General features: G+C 32.2%; 1 protein-coding gene across 1 annotated transcript; it reads right to left on the bottom strand.

Moving 5' to 3' along the window:
• Positions 1-1507: 1507 nt before the first annotated feature.
• On the bottom strand, positions 1508-6633 carry LOC127251305 (malate dehydrogenase [NADP], chloroplastic). The gene is made up of 14 exons (XM_051274959.1): positions 6358-6633; positions 6158-6248; positions 5745-5831; positions 5079-5163; positions 4730-4911; positions 4572-4642; positions 4397-4487; positions 4231-4305; positions 4044-4145; positions 3828-3950; positions 2630-2698; positions 2472-2540; positions 1858-1911; positions 1508-1764 (listed from the first exon to the last, which is right to left on the bottom strand). The coding sequence occupies exons 1-14, from the start codon at positions 6531-6533 to the stop codon at positions 1711-1713; spliced, it is 1329 nt and encodes a 442-aa protein (XP_051130916.1). The 5' UTR covers positions 6534-6633; the 3' UTR covers positions 1508-1710.
• Positions 6634-16834: the final 10201 nt, after the last annotated feature.

Here is a 16834-nt window from a genome sequence, read left to right as displayed (position 1 = left end):
ATATCGGTGTTCTTGAATGCGATTTATGTTGATTGATTGTATTAGTTTGATTATTCTATTGTGGTTGTTTTCTACCATTCACATGAGATCATTCATACTTAGATACAAATTACGAGTATTTATTATTTTTCGTTAATATGGAGGGTATTTCGATAACTTCACATATAGATAATCAACTTAGGTATAATTTTGATATTGAGTGGATAAAGATGTTACAGTATGTAAGAAACTTGTTCCAGTTGACACCTTGTTTATTACATGTGCAGTCTCTGTGAAATAACGATCTACTAATATGAGAATTTATACAAAAGGTTCAATACTCATATTTCTACAATCTTAATGGTAGAAATTTGATGTAAGCCATAAGAAGAGGATGAAGATACACAACCCTTATTATTTCAGAAATAAAATTACTTCATTTGTCATGTCCTAATTACAGATCTTCAATATAAATAGTAGTCTCCCAAATTTAATTCACTATTATTAAACCTAAATGAAAGCAATTAAAGTCAATGTCTTATTAAATATGTAATTTAGTAAGATTTAATTTTTCCAAAAGTCAAATTGCGGCTTCATTTCCATCATTTTCCCCAGTATCAACTCGGGCTTCATCTCCGTCAAAATTGGAATCGAAACACCACAGGTTATTATATAAAACTCAAAGAGAGCTATGTTTCTTCTCGAATTCTGTCGGACTAGTTTCGTTGTTGATATAAATCGGAAAATCTAACAGTTAGATCAAACTAGAGTTTGAGTATGTTGTTGGGACGTGTTGGAGTAAGTTGTGAACGGTGGAGATCGAAATAAGACTTTTCGATCATTGAGGTTTGTGATTTGAATGGCAGGGTGGTGCTTGTGAATTTTTCTATTTCACTAATATTTTATTGACAAGATTGATTGTATATATTATGAGTCGAAAATTAAGCTGAACGATTTGTACCCTTTTTTTTATTATTATTATAATGTAGATTTTGTGGGCTTCGATCTCATGGTTTTTAACCTCACTTCGAGATAATTTTCCAGGAAAAAATTGTTTGTATCCTTATTGATTGATTATATTACTTCATTTGGTGTGATTATTCTATTGTGAGGAGATAATTCATACTTAGATAGCGTTTTATAATATTCTTCTGAAAATATATATATATGTATATATCTTCTCATTTACTCCCTCGAAAATATTATTTTTTATTATTTTCATTTGTCTCACTAAAAAATAATCATATACTAATATCAAAATACTCACTTTTATATAAATTACAAATATGTAAAGTTAATTTATACCTAAATATCAAATTTATCTTACATTTTCATTAACTAATATAATATTACTATTATTTATTAATTCACTGCAAAACTCCAATCACCATTTTGGATTGAGAGAGAAGGAGTATACTGTTAGGATTAAAAATTAAATTTTCATTAATAACATTACATAAATACTTACTTAAAATTTCATTTCAATTTAAAATTTTACTATATTTATTATTTTCTGAGTGTAAGTCCATTTTGCACAAAAGCGCAAAGTTTTACACTATAAAGAACTAAAAGGTCAAGAGTAGCAGTGATATAGACTTACATAACTTGAAACAGAGTTTTTTTTCTAAAAAATGCATTAAACTAGGCTCCAATTGCCCTTATTATAGTACTGCTAGAGATGATAATCGATTTACAGACTCACCGGGACTGTCCAAACTGGGGTCTCGCCGCTCACATTTCTCCGGGAAGCATTGTGTCGCCAGGCAGATCACAGACAGCAATGCCCTGTAAGGATTAATAAAGCCAATATTTCAGACAAACAGTCTCTCAAACAAACTGAAAATGATCAATGTGTGATCTGGTTTGGTGTACTTTTACCTCTCCAGTAAGATGAGCTACACATCTCTTCTCGGCCAGCAGCTCGGCTTCTGTCTGCAAAATACGGGATTTTTTTATTTTTTATTTCTGTATTCTCAATGCGAGTGTAAGAAAAATATTTCATTGTTCTACTTCAGACATGCTCATGAGGAGGTTGATCGACTAAATTATAACTAAATATTAATCGATATGTACGCGCCACTTTAAATTGTTTTCACCAAACACTTGCTTCTGAGGATCGTAGAAGAAAGAGGAAACTTCAAATTTTCAAAATGGGAATGGTTAGGTACTAGTTAAGGATAATCAGCACTGTGTTGATAAACTCTAATGAACACATAATATATAGACAACTAAAACATGACTTTAATTAATATAAATATGTTGTGTAAATTATTACAATGACTTTTAGTATATGATATATGAACTATTTTCATGTGTTGTTAGTTCATATATTGTATTTTTATTATATTAACATTCACCTTGTGCTATCGATTTATATCTCATGCTAATTAATCTTAATCAACACTGCAATCGTCACCTTTCAATATATAAATAAAATGCTCCCAATTTCATGAATACTAACATCTAGAAATATGAGGAAACCATAACCATACCTTTTTTATGCGATTCCAAAGATAATCATCAAATATGACATCTTTGACAAGTTCATAATCACCATCTCCCTGTTAAAATTTTGGGAAAAAAAACAAATCTCTCATATACATCTAGAGAGTAAAGAGTATTAAGAATGTCAAAGTGAGGCAGAACTTACATTAGATCGGCATGGCATACTAAAAACAATGTCATCTGCAATACCATAGGGATTTCCCGTAGTATACACCTACATTTTTTAGTGATTTTTTAGAAAGATTTAAACAATTCCATCTTGCTAACTATGTGCTGAATTTATAATGTCATGAAATAGTAAGATCAACAAAGTTCTACCATTAATATTATAATTCTTGTCATCACTTAGAGAGTTACCCATTTATAGGAATAGATAGCAACGATATGTGGCCAATGCAGAGTAAAAAATCGAAGTCTAAGTGAGTACAAAAATATATAAATAATACAGATAGAATATAATCCATTTATTTAGATATGTTAGACAAATAATTATAACAAATTACAAAATTATATGCTACATGTAAAGTATTGTCTGAGTATGTTTCTTTTGATAGGTTTGAAAAAAATTTAGTTTGGGTTTGATATTAAAATAATACATGATGTGATATTTTGTGAGAAAAAAAAGTGTATTTTTTTTTTTTGGGAAACACAGTTAAAATAGTAGAAATTTGAGATTTATGGCAAAAGAAACAAACCCAATTATGATATATTACTCAAATTAGATTTGCATAGAGAAATGTGCAAAAATTATACTCCAATTTCAAGAAGTACTCGTCTGTTTTTCATCAGAGTTTAATGAATATTGTATTTTAATTTTAATTAGTTGACATTTTTTGCACTTATGTCTAAATTAATGGAATATTTTTTTATGTAAATAAGTGCAAATTTGAGAATATTTGTAACGAGTAAAGAGTTTATATTTACTTGAGAAAAAATAAATAAATTTGATACTTTGTCTTTAGAACAATAAAAAATGACAAAACTGATACTTTTGAGCTGATTGAGGAAGTAAAACACTTGCTTTAAAAAGATTGTATAGAACTCAAGTGCAGCACGAGTGCTTTGATCTTTATTTTTTCTCTATATATTATACGATAGGATATTTTGAGAAAAATTATAAATATTTTAAAATTTTTCTATAACTTTGAAACTTCTAAAACTCTTACCTAAACTAGCTTTAGAATAACATAAGTATTGTGTAACTCCAGCAACGATAGACTCATAAAAGGGATTATCTGAATATATATGTATATATATATATATATATACGACTTCTTTAAAAAAAATGCATACTTCATAGTTGAGTCATGATAGAAATAAATAAAAAGCAAAGAATAACTTACCCCAGATGAAAACCAATCTCCTTCGCGAGTAGGAGTAACGAGAGACCTTATTGCATCAACAATGGAGACAGCAGTTGATGCAGCTGAGGATCTTCCCCATTTCTGAATTAGAACACCGCCTCTCTGTAAAGGAAGATCCTTTTTATGGTCAGCAATTAAGTAAAGACTGTATACAATGGCACATTGCAACAATCTTTAGTTCACATATATCATCACCTTCTGGACCATTTCTGTGAACTCTTCTTCCAACCATTTATTGTCTTTAATAACATGTTTGACGGGTACGCCATCGATCTTGGCATTTAAGAAGTCCGGAACCTGTTGAAGAGTTGACAGTAATTCCAACCCAAAAACTGGGGAAAACTATAGTACTATAATATGCATTTCTATAGAATCGAATAACCTGAGTTGTCGAGTGGTTCCCCCAAATTGTCACATTTGATACTTTGTCATAAAAGACGCCGGCCTTAAGGGCAAGCTGCATTGAATCATTTAAATGCAAGATTATGTTATTTCTCCAGAAGGAAAAGGGAATCAAGATAAGGATTACAGTTGGTATGGTTGCACACCTGACATTTTGCTCTATTTTCGTCTAATCTAGTCAGAGCATGAAAATTTTTCGCTGGAATGTTGGGAGCATTTTTCAAGCAGATCAATGCACTTCAAAGTAAAAGTTAAAACCAGTAAATTACCGATAAAAAATAAACTACAGAATGAAGAAAAATGTGCATATAATTAATTTACTTGGTGTTGCAGGGGTTGCCCACGACAATAACTTTTACATTACGGGATGCAACAGCATTGAGGGCTTTTCCCTACAAATGTAGGGAAGTTTATTCAACAAAAAATGTCTGGAAATCGGAATCAGTGTCTGTTATAAATGCATTAAGAAGATATGATACCTGGTCAGCAAAAATCGACCCATTTATGTCCAGTAAGCCTGCTCGTTCCATTCCAGGGCCACGGGGCTTGGCTCCAATAAGGAGTGCCCAATCTGCATCTTGAAAAACTTCGTATGGATCAATTCCGATGCTCACTTCTCGTAAAAGTGGATACAAGGAGTCCTCAAGTTCCATTGCAACTCCTGAACAGATTCAACATTAAAAATATAGTCAATAGTACCCTTGTGCAACAAATTAAACGTTAGAAATACCAAACGAAGTGATGAGAAAAAAAAAAAAGTATAAGTAGATCATGTGTCTCACATTGAATCTTGAAGAGAAAAATGGTTGAAACTTTGGTGAATAATACCTTCTAGTGCTTGAAAGGATCGCTGGGATCCTAATAATTTTAAAGCAATAGGTTGTTCAGGCCCGAAAACCTCTCCAGAAGCAAGCTGACAAAACACACCTCATTAACAGCTCTCCGAGAGACTAAAAACAGCCCTGTCTCGGATATATATGGAACTGTTCTACTAAGATAACTCAGTGAATATTAACGTCAATAGTATAGTCCAGACTCATGACAAAAAACATCCTAATATCAAGTGCAAGATGATTACTTAGTTTCAATTTTAGTACAGTAACTGTGCATGGTGGAATTATAACGTAAATCTCAACTATCTTTGTCAACACTAAGAAGCCAACAATATCAAATATATATCTCCCTAATGGGAGAACAGAACAAATTCCAAAACCATCATGCCTCATCCATCCATTGACTAAATTCATGTAAAAAATGTTAAGAACTCAATCAAAATTCAGGTTTTATCATCATGCAATCCAACTGTTTTGTTTAATTTTTATTGCCCTGAAGATAGAGAAGCCAATCAATGCCCTTGCACCAAACCTTCATTTAGAAAATTTTGCATTTTCAATATGAAATTGTTAATGATAACTACAAAAACTTTTCAGTATCATGGGGGACCTCCATACATACACTGCTACTTCAATAGAAGAACATATTCAAGAAACTCACTTTAAAGAGAAGATGATTGGCTATCATCCCGGCGGCACCAGAAACAGCAATATTAATCAATTTCTTCCAGGATTTTGTCTCCTCGTCCTGTAATAATCAAATGAATCAAGCAACCATCAATGCTAAGACATCTTATGGAGGTAAATCAACGAACATCTCCATAAATATATAAGGAAATAATAAAAGCTTGATTCCAATAGAGTTTTAACAGACAAGCAATAAGTGTAACACTGTTTAGAACCCCTGAACATCCCAAAGTAGTCTCTGTGCACTCGAACAGCATATAACGCATACTAAACGTACCATTGTCTATTCTAAACTTCTTCCATAAGAAAACTCACCAAAACGAATAAATTGAAATAAGAAAGATCAAAATCAACATCAAATTGCCTGACAATGTTCAAAATACTTACAGCTTTGAGATCGTAGGTGAGACAGAACACTCCGTAACACTCTGGTTTTTTGGGATCTTCTGTATTCACAGCTACCGGAGCTTGAACTTGACTGCCAAATACATTCACAACAGTTAAGAACACAGAAATAGTTACTCCGTCTTCCCCCACCATTTACCAAAACACTCCTAACAATCAATCAATATCGAGGATAAACATACTCTGAAGTTACAGAGCACTGAATTGATGAACTCCGGGGCACCGGAAGCGGCCTGAGGCGAACGCGGCGGTGATGAGACAGACGAGTTGAAACATAGGAGAACTGAGAGGAATAGTTGCTGGTGGCTTTTCTGGAGGAAGAACAGGCGCCGAAATTCAATTCCGCCACAGAAGCCATGGGAAAATGGGGCGTCAGCAGCAGCAGCAGCGTGGAAGTGATCGGTTGAACAATGGCGGAACTCAGAGGCGACAGTTGGAGTTTGGGAAAATGGGAAAGGGAAGATTGTGTGATGGAATTTTAAGAGGGAAAAAGTTGGAGGTTGGGTTAGCGACACGTGTCGGCCTCTCGACGTGCGATTATCTTTATCTCCTTCCTATCTTTAAATCTACTGTAGCTCTTGTTATGTTTTTACACTCCAAATCATTTGGGGGAAAGTAAGCGTGTGTTTGGTTTTTTTAAGTCGTGTTTGTATTTTTAAAGTATATTTAACAAAAATATTCTTTTGAGCAAAAATCAATTTTGGTCTCATTCAACATCAAAATTATTAATTTTGATCCTATTCAAAAAAAAATTATCAATTTTAGTTTCACTCAAATGAAAATTTATCAATTTTAGCCCCAAAATGGTTGACTGGGACTGAACACGGCCGTGTTAGCTTGAACACGGCCGTGTTGGATGACTCATAAGGTGACTGGGCGTCCCAGGCAGCCAACACGGCCGTGTTGATTACCCTGCACTTCTGAACACGGCCGTGTTCCTGCCCGTGTTCCGAACACAACCATGTTCCTACCAGCCATGTTCCTGCCCATGTTCTCAACACAGCCATGTTCCTGCCCATGTTCTCAACACAGTCATGTTCTAGGCCATGTTCACGAATATGTTTTCAATATAATCATATTGTAGGTCATATTTATTATTTTTTTCACTTTTTGGTTAAAATTATTTGATATATATATATTTATAATTTAACAAAAATATTTTTTACAATTATTTTATAATATAAAAAATAATCAATTTTTAATATTTTTAAAATATATAAAAATAATAATATTTTAAAATAATACTCCCTCCTTCCCACGTTGAATATCTGGATCACTATAGACACGAGAATTTATGATAAGTATAATTAATAGATAATTAAAAATGTATTAGTAAAAATAATTATCATATAATATAAATAATTATAAATTAAGATTAAAATAACTTATTAGTTTAATTAAAATTAAAATTAAATTAAAAAATAGTGTGTAATTATTTTCCAAAAAAAAAGAAAGTGACATGGGATGTGGGACGGATATAAACGGCAATGTGGACATGGTAAGTGGGACGGAGAGAGTATCATTAAAAAATATATATTAATATATTATTATTTTTATATATTTTAAAAATATTAAAATTTGATTATTTTTTATATTATAAAATAATTGTAAAAAATATTTTTGTTAAATTATAAATATATATATATCAAATAATTTTAACCAAAAATGAAAATAATAATAAATATGACCTACAATATGATTATATTGAAAACATACTCGTGAACATGGGCAGGAACATGGCTGTGTTAATAACATGGGCAGGAACATAGTTGTGTTCGGAAGTGTAGGGTAATCAACCCGGCCGTGTTGGCTGCCTAGGACGCCCAGTCACCTTCTGAGTCATCCAACACGGCCGTGTTCAAGCCAACACGGCCGTATTGAGTTCCAGTCAACCATTTTAGGACTAAAATTGATAAATTTTCATTTGAGTGAGACTAAAATTGTTAATTTTTTTTAATTGGACCAAAATTAATAATTTTGATATTGAATGGAATCAAAAATAATTTTTACTCTACTCTTTTTATTACGGTATTAGTAACAATATTATAATTTTAAAATAAAATGGGTAGATAGTTAAAGCAACTGTATTAGTTGAAGCTAAAAATTGCCTCAGCCGTGCTGTGTCTATCCTAAAATCCCAAACTAGCAATCTACATTTTTATCTCTACACAGTTGGCTTATTTTATAAAAAAAAATATATATATATATATATGTTTTAATAATTTATTTTAATAAATAAAAGGCATTAATACTTCATTCGTTTGGATCATTTTTTTCTTTGAAACTGCAGGTCGTTTTTTTCTCAGTATCTGCTCCTCGATATCTTCTTCCTCCCCTCCTGAAATCATCTTTGTTGGTCTCCTTTCTTTTATGGTTCTCGTTTTACACTTGAGTAAACTTTCTTTGTGTCAAATATACAGTGCTGAAGATAGATTTTGCAGTTTAGCCTAGGATTTGTGTTGTTTAAATATATAATTTTCCATTACGCTTGGATAAGAGCTTTTTTACAAATTTTAATTTACTGACAAAAAAATCTTAATGCTTGACTCTTTTTTTTTTTTTGAATGTTTTGAGTTGGAGAAATTGTTTCGATTTGGACCTGGATTTGGTTGGTCGAAGAAATAGTTTCAAATTGGGTACCACCGAAATCAATTTTGGCTCATTTCTTAGTGAAAAATTCCGGCAAATATCGTTATAATGTACTAAATTGCTCGTTTGAAAATATATGACCAACAAATTCATAAGTAGAAACACTTCTTGAAATATAATTATTTTTACATTCCACATAATGAAATTGAACTCACACATTTATATAAAAAAATATATATGTATTTAATATTAAGGATTGATCAATATGTTTGTCTTTATATTGCACGGTATTGTCCCTCGTATTGCAAAAGGATTTGAAATCTTTCTAGTAGACAAATTTTCAAGTTTGTTATATTATCAATGCATCCTACTCACATACATTTTGGTCTTTAAATTTTTACTTACTCAAAGATTAATTGCCACCATTCAAATTATTCCAACATGTATGTGTGGAGAGAAATGTGTTCTCAAAATATCAAAAAGCGAAAATAATCCTGGTAGGTTGTATTATAAGTGTGACCCATGTGATAGATGGCTACGTTGGGAAGACAATGCAACTGAGAAAGCCTATCGTGCTTCTGATATAAAAAATGAAAACTCTTTTTTGTGGTGGTGAATCAAGTGCTACATCGAGATTTCTATGTAGAACTAATGACATCCAATGTTCATGTTTATGCTCTAAAGAGAAACATGGAAAGATGGAGAATAAAGACATAATGCTCTATTTGACCGTCTTGAATATTTTCATGACTACATTAGTACTTATTTGTGTCTTCTTTAGGACGGTGAGGTGTAGGATTGTATGACAATGCTATTAACATTTCATTGTAACTTGTGTAGTAACCCAACTTGGTAATTTGGTGTAGCCTATGTTGTTTACCTTAATATTTATGGTGTGATGTTCGTCAGTACGTTGATGTAGTAATGGTGTTTAATTATTGAGATGTGGACTGTTTCTTGTTTAGTCACTTCTATTGCAGTTTTCTTTGTAGTTGCGTCTTGCCTTGTTGTTCCCTCGTTCATTATTTTCAGCAATGCTTACTGGCTTAGATACAATGGGATCATCAATCGATCAAAATATGGTAAATTGTCTATCCCAGTTTCATTATTATAAACAAACATTGAATCTTGATCAAATTTAATTGTACTGTTTATTGTTCTTCTACTTACCAAAGTCTAAGTAATTCGAGCAAAGCATGTTGTATTACATGGATGAATGGGACGTCGAATTGCATCCCGAAGCTACAGGCACTGGCCTGCAAAGAACCTAACACAAATACTATTGTTGGGATGGGTTTCATCCTACTCAAACTCTATATAGAATTGTAGCCACTAATTTCTAAATGTATTAGGATAATGACATTGCAAACATTTGTCACTTATCTGTCTTTCTTCAAATTATATAAACTTAAATGTCTCATCGTAAACCAGCCAATGTAGTCTTGGCCACATTATGACAGTGAAGAACTATCGCAAAAGTACAGTTCCACATATGTATCTGAACCCTAATAGTTTTTTTGTTTTTTATGTCAACTTTGCTTTAATTAAAAAATAACTTTGTGGAAACGAGGACAAAAGTCGAGTCTTGTCTAAATCTATGTACCAATAAAGCAACTCATTGGCATGCCTATACAAGATTAAATATTTAAAAGAATATATGAGTTGACTGAATGTGACGCTGCAACATGCAAATGCCGAACAAATTCATAAGGAACACCCAAACATATGAATAGCAGTTGCATTGAAAACATATTTGGCAATACGTGAACGCTACATCACTTTTCAATTTAAAGGCACATATAATATTAGTGTCTAGCTCCCACAACTATGTACCATAGTAGAGATTGACATAGTTATCACATTGATATAAATCACCTTTGGGGCTTCAGTGGTTGATCAAGAACACAAAAATACAAGGTAGTCGATGCTTATTTTCTTTCAGAGTCGACTATTTTACATTGCAATATCATTTTCTACTACTTTAACAGTTGTTGGTGTCTTTTCTTTTATCACATTGGATGGAAAGTGAAGACAACAAAGAGTGGACCCGGATGTAAATGCTCAATTTTGGATAGATGATCGTATTGCTATTGATGAACGAAAGGGAAGACTATGTCTTTTGTTAGGGTTGCGACAAAACTCTCTCGAATGGTTGCGAGATACCTTACTTGATGTGTCCAACTTCAAATAGACAATTGCACCCGTGCAGAGAAATTACAACTGGGATAGAGAGGCAAGGCACTAGGAATTATGAGAGGACTATTTTTTAGATATGGCTCAGTTTTCCGAGTCTATTTTCAGATGTAGATTTTGTATGCGTCGAAAATTTTTCAGTAGAATATTCCATGATGTGTGCAACAACAATTTGTACTTCACACAATGTCTAGATTGTACAAATCAGATGGGTCTTTCACTCCTCTAGAAGGTCATGGCTGCGATTTGAATCATTGCATATGGATACTAGTTCGATAGTGTTGACGAGATGCTAAAAATAGGGTAGGGCAAAGCTCAACGCGATTCACTAGAGTTTTGCAATACAAATATAAATATTTATAAAACATAATATTTACGCGATCCGAGTTATGATGATCTTGCACATTTGATGGCAAAAAATTACGAATGTGGCTTTTCAGGTATGATAGGTTCGTTGGATTATATGCATTGGCGTTGAGATGCATGCCTTGTCGCATGGAGAGGCCAGTACAACGGTCGCTACGGATACGCAATAATAATTTTAGAGGTTGTGGCTTCTCAGGATTTATGGATTTTGCATGCCTTTCTGGTATCCAATGAACTAAAAATGATGTAACGGTTTGGGATCATTCACCGTTGTTCGATAAGTTTATGAATAGCACAGATCCACCTATTGAATATGAGGTGAATGGAACGCAATGCAACTTGTCATACTATTTAACAAATGACATATACCCCAAACATGTAGCCTTCAAGCAGGCCGTAAGAAATCTTGTCACTGTAAAAGAAAAACCATTTATAACATTAAAAGAGGCTTGCCACAATGATATGGAAAGAGCATTTGACATTCTTCAGTAAAAATAGCGCATATTAACCACACCAACTCAGTTACAAAAAACATCTGACCTTTTATTCGTTGCTACAATATGTATCATCTTACACAATATGGTAGTTGAAGATGAACGTGGTCAAAACTTACCTGAATTGATACCTCCCAGAGAAGAAGATCCACGTATGTCAGATGCTCACCAATCAATTGATGAAGTTCGCCTCTTATACCTTATAAGAATTGGCCGAATCCATAATATAGAAACTAATGAAAATTTGTGCGAATATTTTATCAACCACCAGCGGATGATGTCAGGAGAGGACATAGTTTAGTAATTACCTCGTATCTAGTTAAGTCTACCGAAGATTTGGTTGTTAAAAAATAATAAACTAATTATCCATCCAGTCTCTATTAAAGTAAGTTTGGTTGAATTCATATTGAATGCATTTTGTAGTAATGATATTCTTAATTTTTATAATTATTATATCTATTCCATGAGATAATATATGATAATAATGGAATTAGATACTACAATAAAAGTGTTACTGCACCATGCACCTGCTCTTGATAGTAAAGGTAAAACTATATAAAAACTATAATTAATATGCAAACAAAATATAATACAAAGTTAGATAAACATAGCTGCTTCTGATCTTTCCATCTTTTGTTATGATTCGACACAAGAAAATGTCAAAATTCAACACATCAGAAAATAAACAAGGGCTTAGAACAAAATATCATATTAAAAAAAAAAAAAAAGTCTCAAATTCGACACAACAGAATATCCAAGTATCAACTCATGAAAATTCTCAAATTTCAGATTGATAACTCTAAATAATAGTATATTCTTCGCCTAACAAAATTGTGTATTACTTGAAATTTTATGTGAAAACCATCAAAATATCTTATTTAGGGCATACTTTATTGAATTATTTCGCTTGGTATGACCCATAGTACGTCTGTTGAGATTATTAACGTTATTGGCCTATTTAAGCGATGTTTTTAATCCAGAAAAGCAAATTATTGAAACCCAAGCGATGGCGTTTCTCGTTCGGCAAGCGACGCTATTTCCGCTCGAGCCAGGGCCAGTGACCAGACACCCACTGCAGCGAAGCGAGAGTAAACCACTCCAGAAATTCACTAAGTGTTCAGTTTTCAGCGGTCTAGCCATTCTGATACCAGTCAGCGATGAAAGCATAGCTTAAGCTGCATTATGCCCTCCAGCTATTAACCGCCGTCAACCGCCTAACTGCCCAAACAGTTTTAACTGCCGCTTAACTGCTCCGCAACCGCCATCTCCGTAGATCTATAAATAGGGCCAGAATTTTTTTGTAAAATATACAAATACACATGCATACATACTTTCAAGTTTTCTGCAGATTTTTAGAGCTCAAACCCTGTAAGGATTGAGACTTTCTTCTCATTTGGCCACTCACCTTACCTTTTTTTTTAAGCTTAGTTTATTATTTTGTTCCTGCTTTGATTTACTGCTTTTATAATGTAGAATTGTACTGTTTTCGGTAGTAAGTAATGAAATATCAAGATTTTTCCACTATCGCGTCTATCCAAGAGTCATATTTGCATTTAAATGTTATGATTATAATCCTATTTCGCTGTGGAAGAACAAAGTAGAATCGACTATTTCAGCTTAGTTTTGCGTCGTATTCATTAACAGATTTTAGGTAGTTCAACGTAGCTAAGTACACGGGAGCCTTGTCAACCCGCTTAATTGCTGTCCGAATTCAATTTTGATTAAAATAGGTAACACAAGGGTAAAACCACTAATGAGACAAAAATTAGAATAATTTACTAGGCATAGACGTGGATCTATTAGGCCACAGAACTTTTAGTGACAGTAGATTTTCTTACATATAATGTTCTGATTCTGGTCGTCATTGAAGTCTTATTGTAAATCCCTTGAGGTCAAGTACCAGCGAAGTCGTTTTCTATTTTGACACTTTTTATGTAATTACACTTATTTCTTCCGTCGTTACGTCGTATAAATATATGTTTCGCTTACTCACCTTCCTCATTCGCTCATTTCATACATGAGAACCTAGCCATCTATTAACGTACAGCTAAAACACAACATCATCTGAACACCCTCTCCGTTCGCCTATTATCCTACATACTTATAACTATGATCCACTCTCCCTCACCTCTGCTAATCTCCGCTCACAACCGCTGCCACTACATCCATCGCTCACTTACTATCTCCACCGTTCACTCTCACTAAATCATTCCGCTTACATGTTTTTCTTTATTTTCTGTCTTAGTTAATTTTCGGCTCGCTCAAAAGCGAGCCATCATACCGTTGTCTGTGTGCATCATTAGTATTTCAATTCTTGATCTAAATTTCGCGACTTAAAATTTATATGTTCGACCTGGAAACTCACCAGTTAAACAGTATAAATAATTGTGATATTGCGATGTAGGGTCTACAACTTTATTTTCATCATCTATAACTGAACATGTCTAATGATACACATTACATCCAAGAAATTCAGAAGAAATTCCCTACTTAAACTTTAAACATCATCAAATCCTAAAATGTGTTATCACAGATTAACCTGATTATAGTAAAATTAATAGGGAAGTTTGGATCCCTTTGATTTTACTATCATAGTTGTTTCCTAGCAATGACACCCAATGACAATTAGAAAGGTTCCGGAAAATCATTATATACACGGGCTTGCAAATCATACAATCGAGCATGTCAACCATATAAAACCTATTAAAGGATGCAAGTGTAGTTGCAATACAACCAAGCAATTTACAGACATATGTAAATTGGTTAAATTAACAAAAAATCTCCATCATTGTTTGCAAAATGTTAGATTATGGTGTGTTTGTCTTGGGGCTTTGAATTTTGAGTTGGGATTTGAATAGTAAAAATTTTGAATTTGAATAGTTGTATGATGTGATATAAATAGGTGTTGATGTGATGTTTTGAATAAAATTGATTTTTAGTATAATATAAAAAAATAAAAAATAGGTGTTTGATTTGATATTTTGGGGAATAAAAAATATGATGAATAGTGTATTTTGGGGAAAATCCCAAGAGTTAAATTAATTTTTTTTTTTCACATTATACATTTGATAACATTAGATCAAATTATTATGAAAATCTATTGTGAACAAATGAATGCCTGCTAAAACTGATAAAAAGCACACCAAAATATTATAAGTTACAACAACGATAAAATCATTTTTCCCACAATCCCCTTACCCATTCCAACCCAATTCAAAATACTAAGGGGTTGTTTGGTTCAAGGACTTTTTAAATGGGATTGGGATTTTGCAGTAGGATTTATATGTGATAGGATTTATTGTATTTAGGATTTAAAATCCTATCATGTGTTTGGTTGGAGTTGTTTGGTTCAAGGATTTTGATTTTTGATATTTTAAATGAACGTAATTATTCTTCATGAGTTTTATTTATTTGATTGTAATAAATTAAACTTTACATTCATTGTTTTTTCCGTAAACTTTATTTTTTACTATATTTAGTGGATTCTAATAAAAAAAATTTAATACGATTTTCAATTAATAATAAAAAATATAGTATATATTCATACGAAATATATATTGTAATATATAATTTATACATTAAAAAATACGATAATTTAATTATTTTTTATACTATCGACATTCTTTTTCATATTTAATATAAAAAAGCACTTTAAACTAAAAATACAAAATTAATACACTAGTAAAATAAATTTAAATTATTAATTAATATTTTAAATTATTAATTTGTTTAAATTATTATTAGTAAAATAATTAAATATAAATAACATTAATAATTATAAATAAATATATGATTTGTAGTAGTATGCTTAAATATAAGATTATATTTTATAAAACCAATAAAATATAATTTAAATGTAAATATATATACATTTAATATTAGAAAAAAAATATGATTTTATTTTTATGGAATGGTATAATAGTAAAATGTAAAATGCAATGACATGGGATTTTAAAATAACAGGGAGTACACTGTTATTGAAAAATCCTGCATTTGCAGGATTTTAAAATCTGACGCACTTAAAATTTCATCATCAATTTTATAACCAAACATAGATTCATTAGGATTTTAAAATCCAAATCCCATGGAATCTCACCAAATCCACGAACCAAACAGCCCCTAAAATTATCAAAAAGTCCGAAGCAGCACAAATGTAAAAATACAAATATCATTCTGAGATGATCGTGTCAGTGAAAATACGGTTTTTATGATGAATTCCCCGCACGCTAGTTCCTCTCTCTATTTCCCTGGTTTTGTTTACGTACTCCGTTGAATCGATTGTTGCTTGAAGCTCTACACAAATACACATAAAGTAAGAAAAGCTTGAATATTCGGAGTCATGAATTCAAGTACTTATTCCTGTTTAACATTCGAGTGAGGTTCTCAACTCGTTTTTTTCTTATTGCGTAATGACTTTTCTCAAGCTCAGTCCTTAGATTGTTTGGATCCATTTCTCCTAACTTTTGTTGTGTAGCCATCAGTTCATCCCAAATACTTTCATACTGGTGATGAAAGGATGTTATTTATTTAATCATTTTAATTCCATGCTAAAATAACTTTGAAGATAGAATAAAACAAGTGTGAACATAAAGTAGAAATATAGAATTACATTAATTCATAGTACTACCAAAACAAGAATTACCTCCTTGTTTGCCCTTTGTTCCAAAAAAATTTTGTAATGTTGATCTCGCTATGCCTCTTTTTGTCGATCCCGCTCCGCTGAGTGAGCCCACATCTCCCGATTTGTTGAATCCATAGTTATCAATTTGGTAGGTATAGTTCTTGTTACCAAGGCTTGTGACTCATCATACCTTTTTATTCTTTTTTGTCTTTGATTCTTCAGCTGACCATCAGATTTTGCATTTTTAACACTAATTGGACGTTCTTAATCAACTGATGCAGGTCCATTGAGGCACTTTTGGAGTGGACTTTATGTCCGTCGGGAATGTCTATAGTAAAATCGATAAGAGTTGGTGAAAATGGTTGAGCATTAGTACTCGAAGGTGATACCCCTACA

This window comes from Andrographis paniculata, unplaced genomic scaffold (assembly GCF_009805555.1).
Source record: "Andrographis paniculata isolate CXL003 unplaced genomic scaffold, ASM980555v1 Contig43END, whole genome shotgun sequence".
Classification (NCBI taxonomy): domain Eukaryota; kingdom Viridiplantae; phylum Streptophyta; class Magnoliopsida; order Lamiales; family Acanthaceae; genus Andrographis; species Andrographis paniculata.
This window is presented reverse-complemented; position numbering and strand designations above follow the sequence as displayed.

Bases quoted from the DNA above. Each gene is read 5' to 3' on its own strand.
- LOC127251305 (XM_051274959.1), bottom strand. From the start codon at position 6,533: ATGGCTTCTGTGGCGGAATTGAATTTCGGCGCCTGTTCTTCCTCCAGA. The intron at 6,249-6,357 runs GTATGTTTATCC...TGTATTTGGCAG, and splicing joins CAGTGCTCTGTAACTTCAGA to TCAAGTTCAAGCTCCGGTAG. The intron at 4,912-5,078 runs GTATTATTCACC...GAATCTGTTCAG, and splicing joins ATCCTTTCAAGCACTAGAAG to GAGTTGCAATGGAACTTGAG.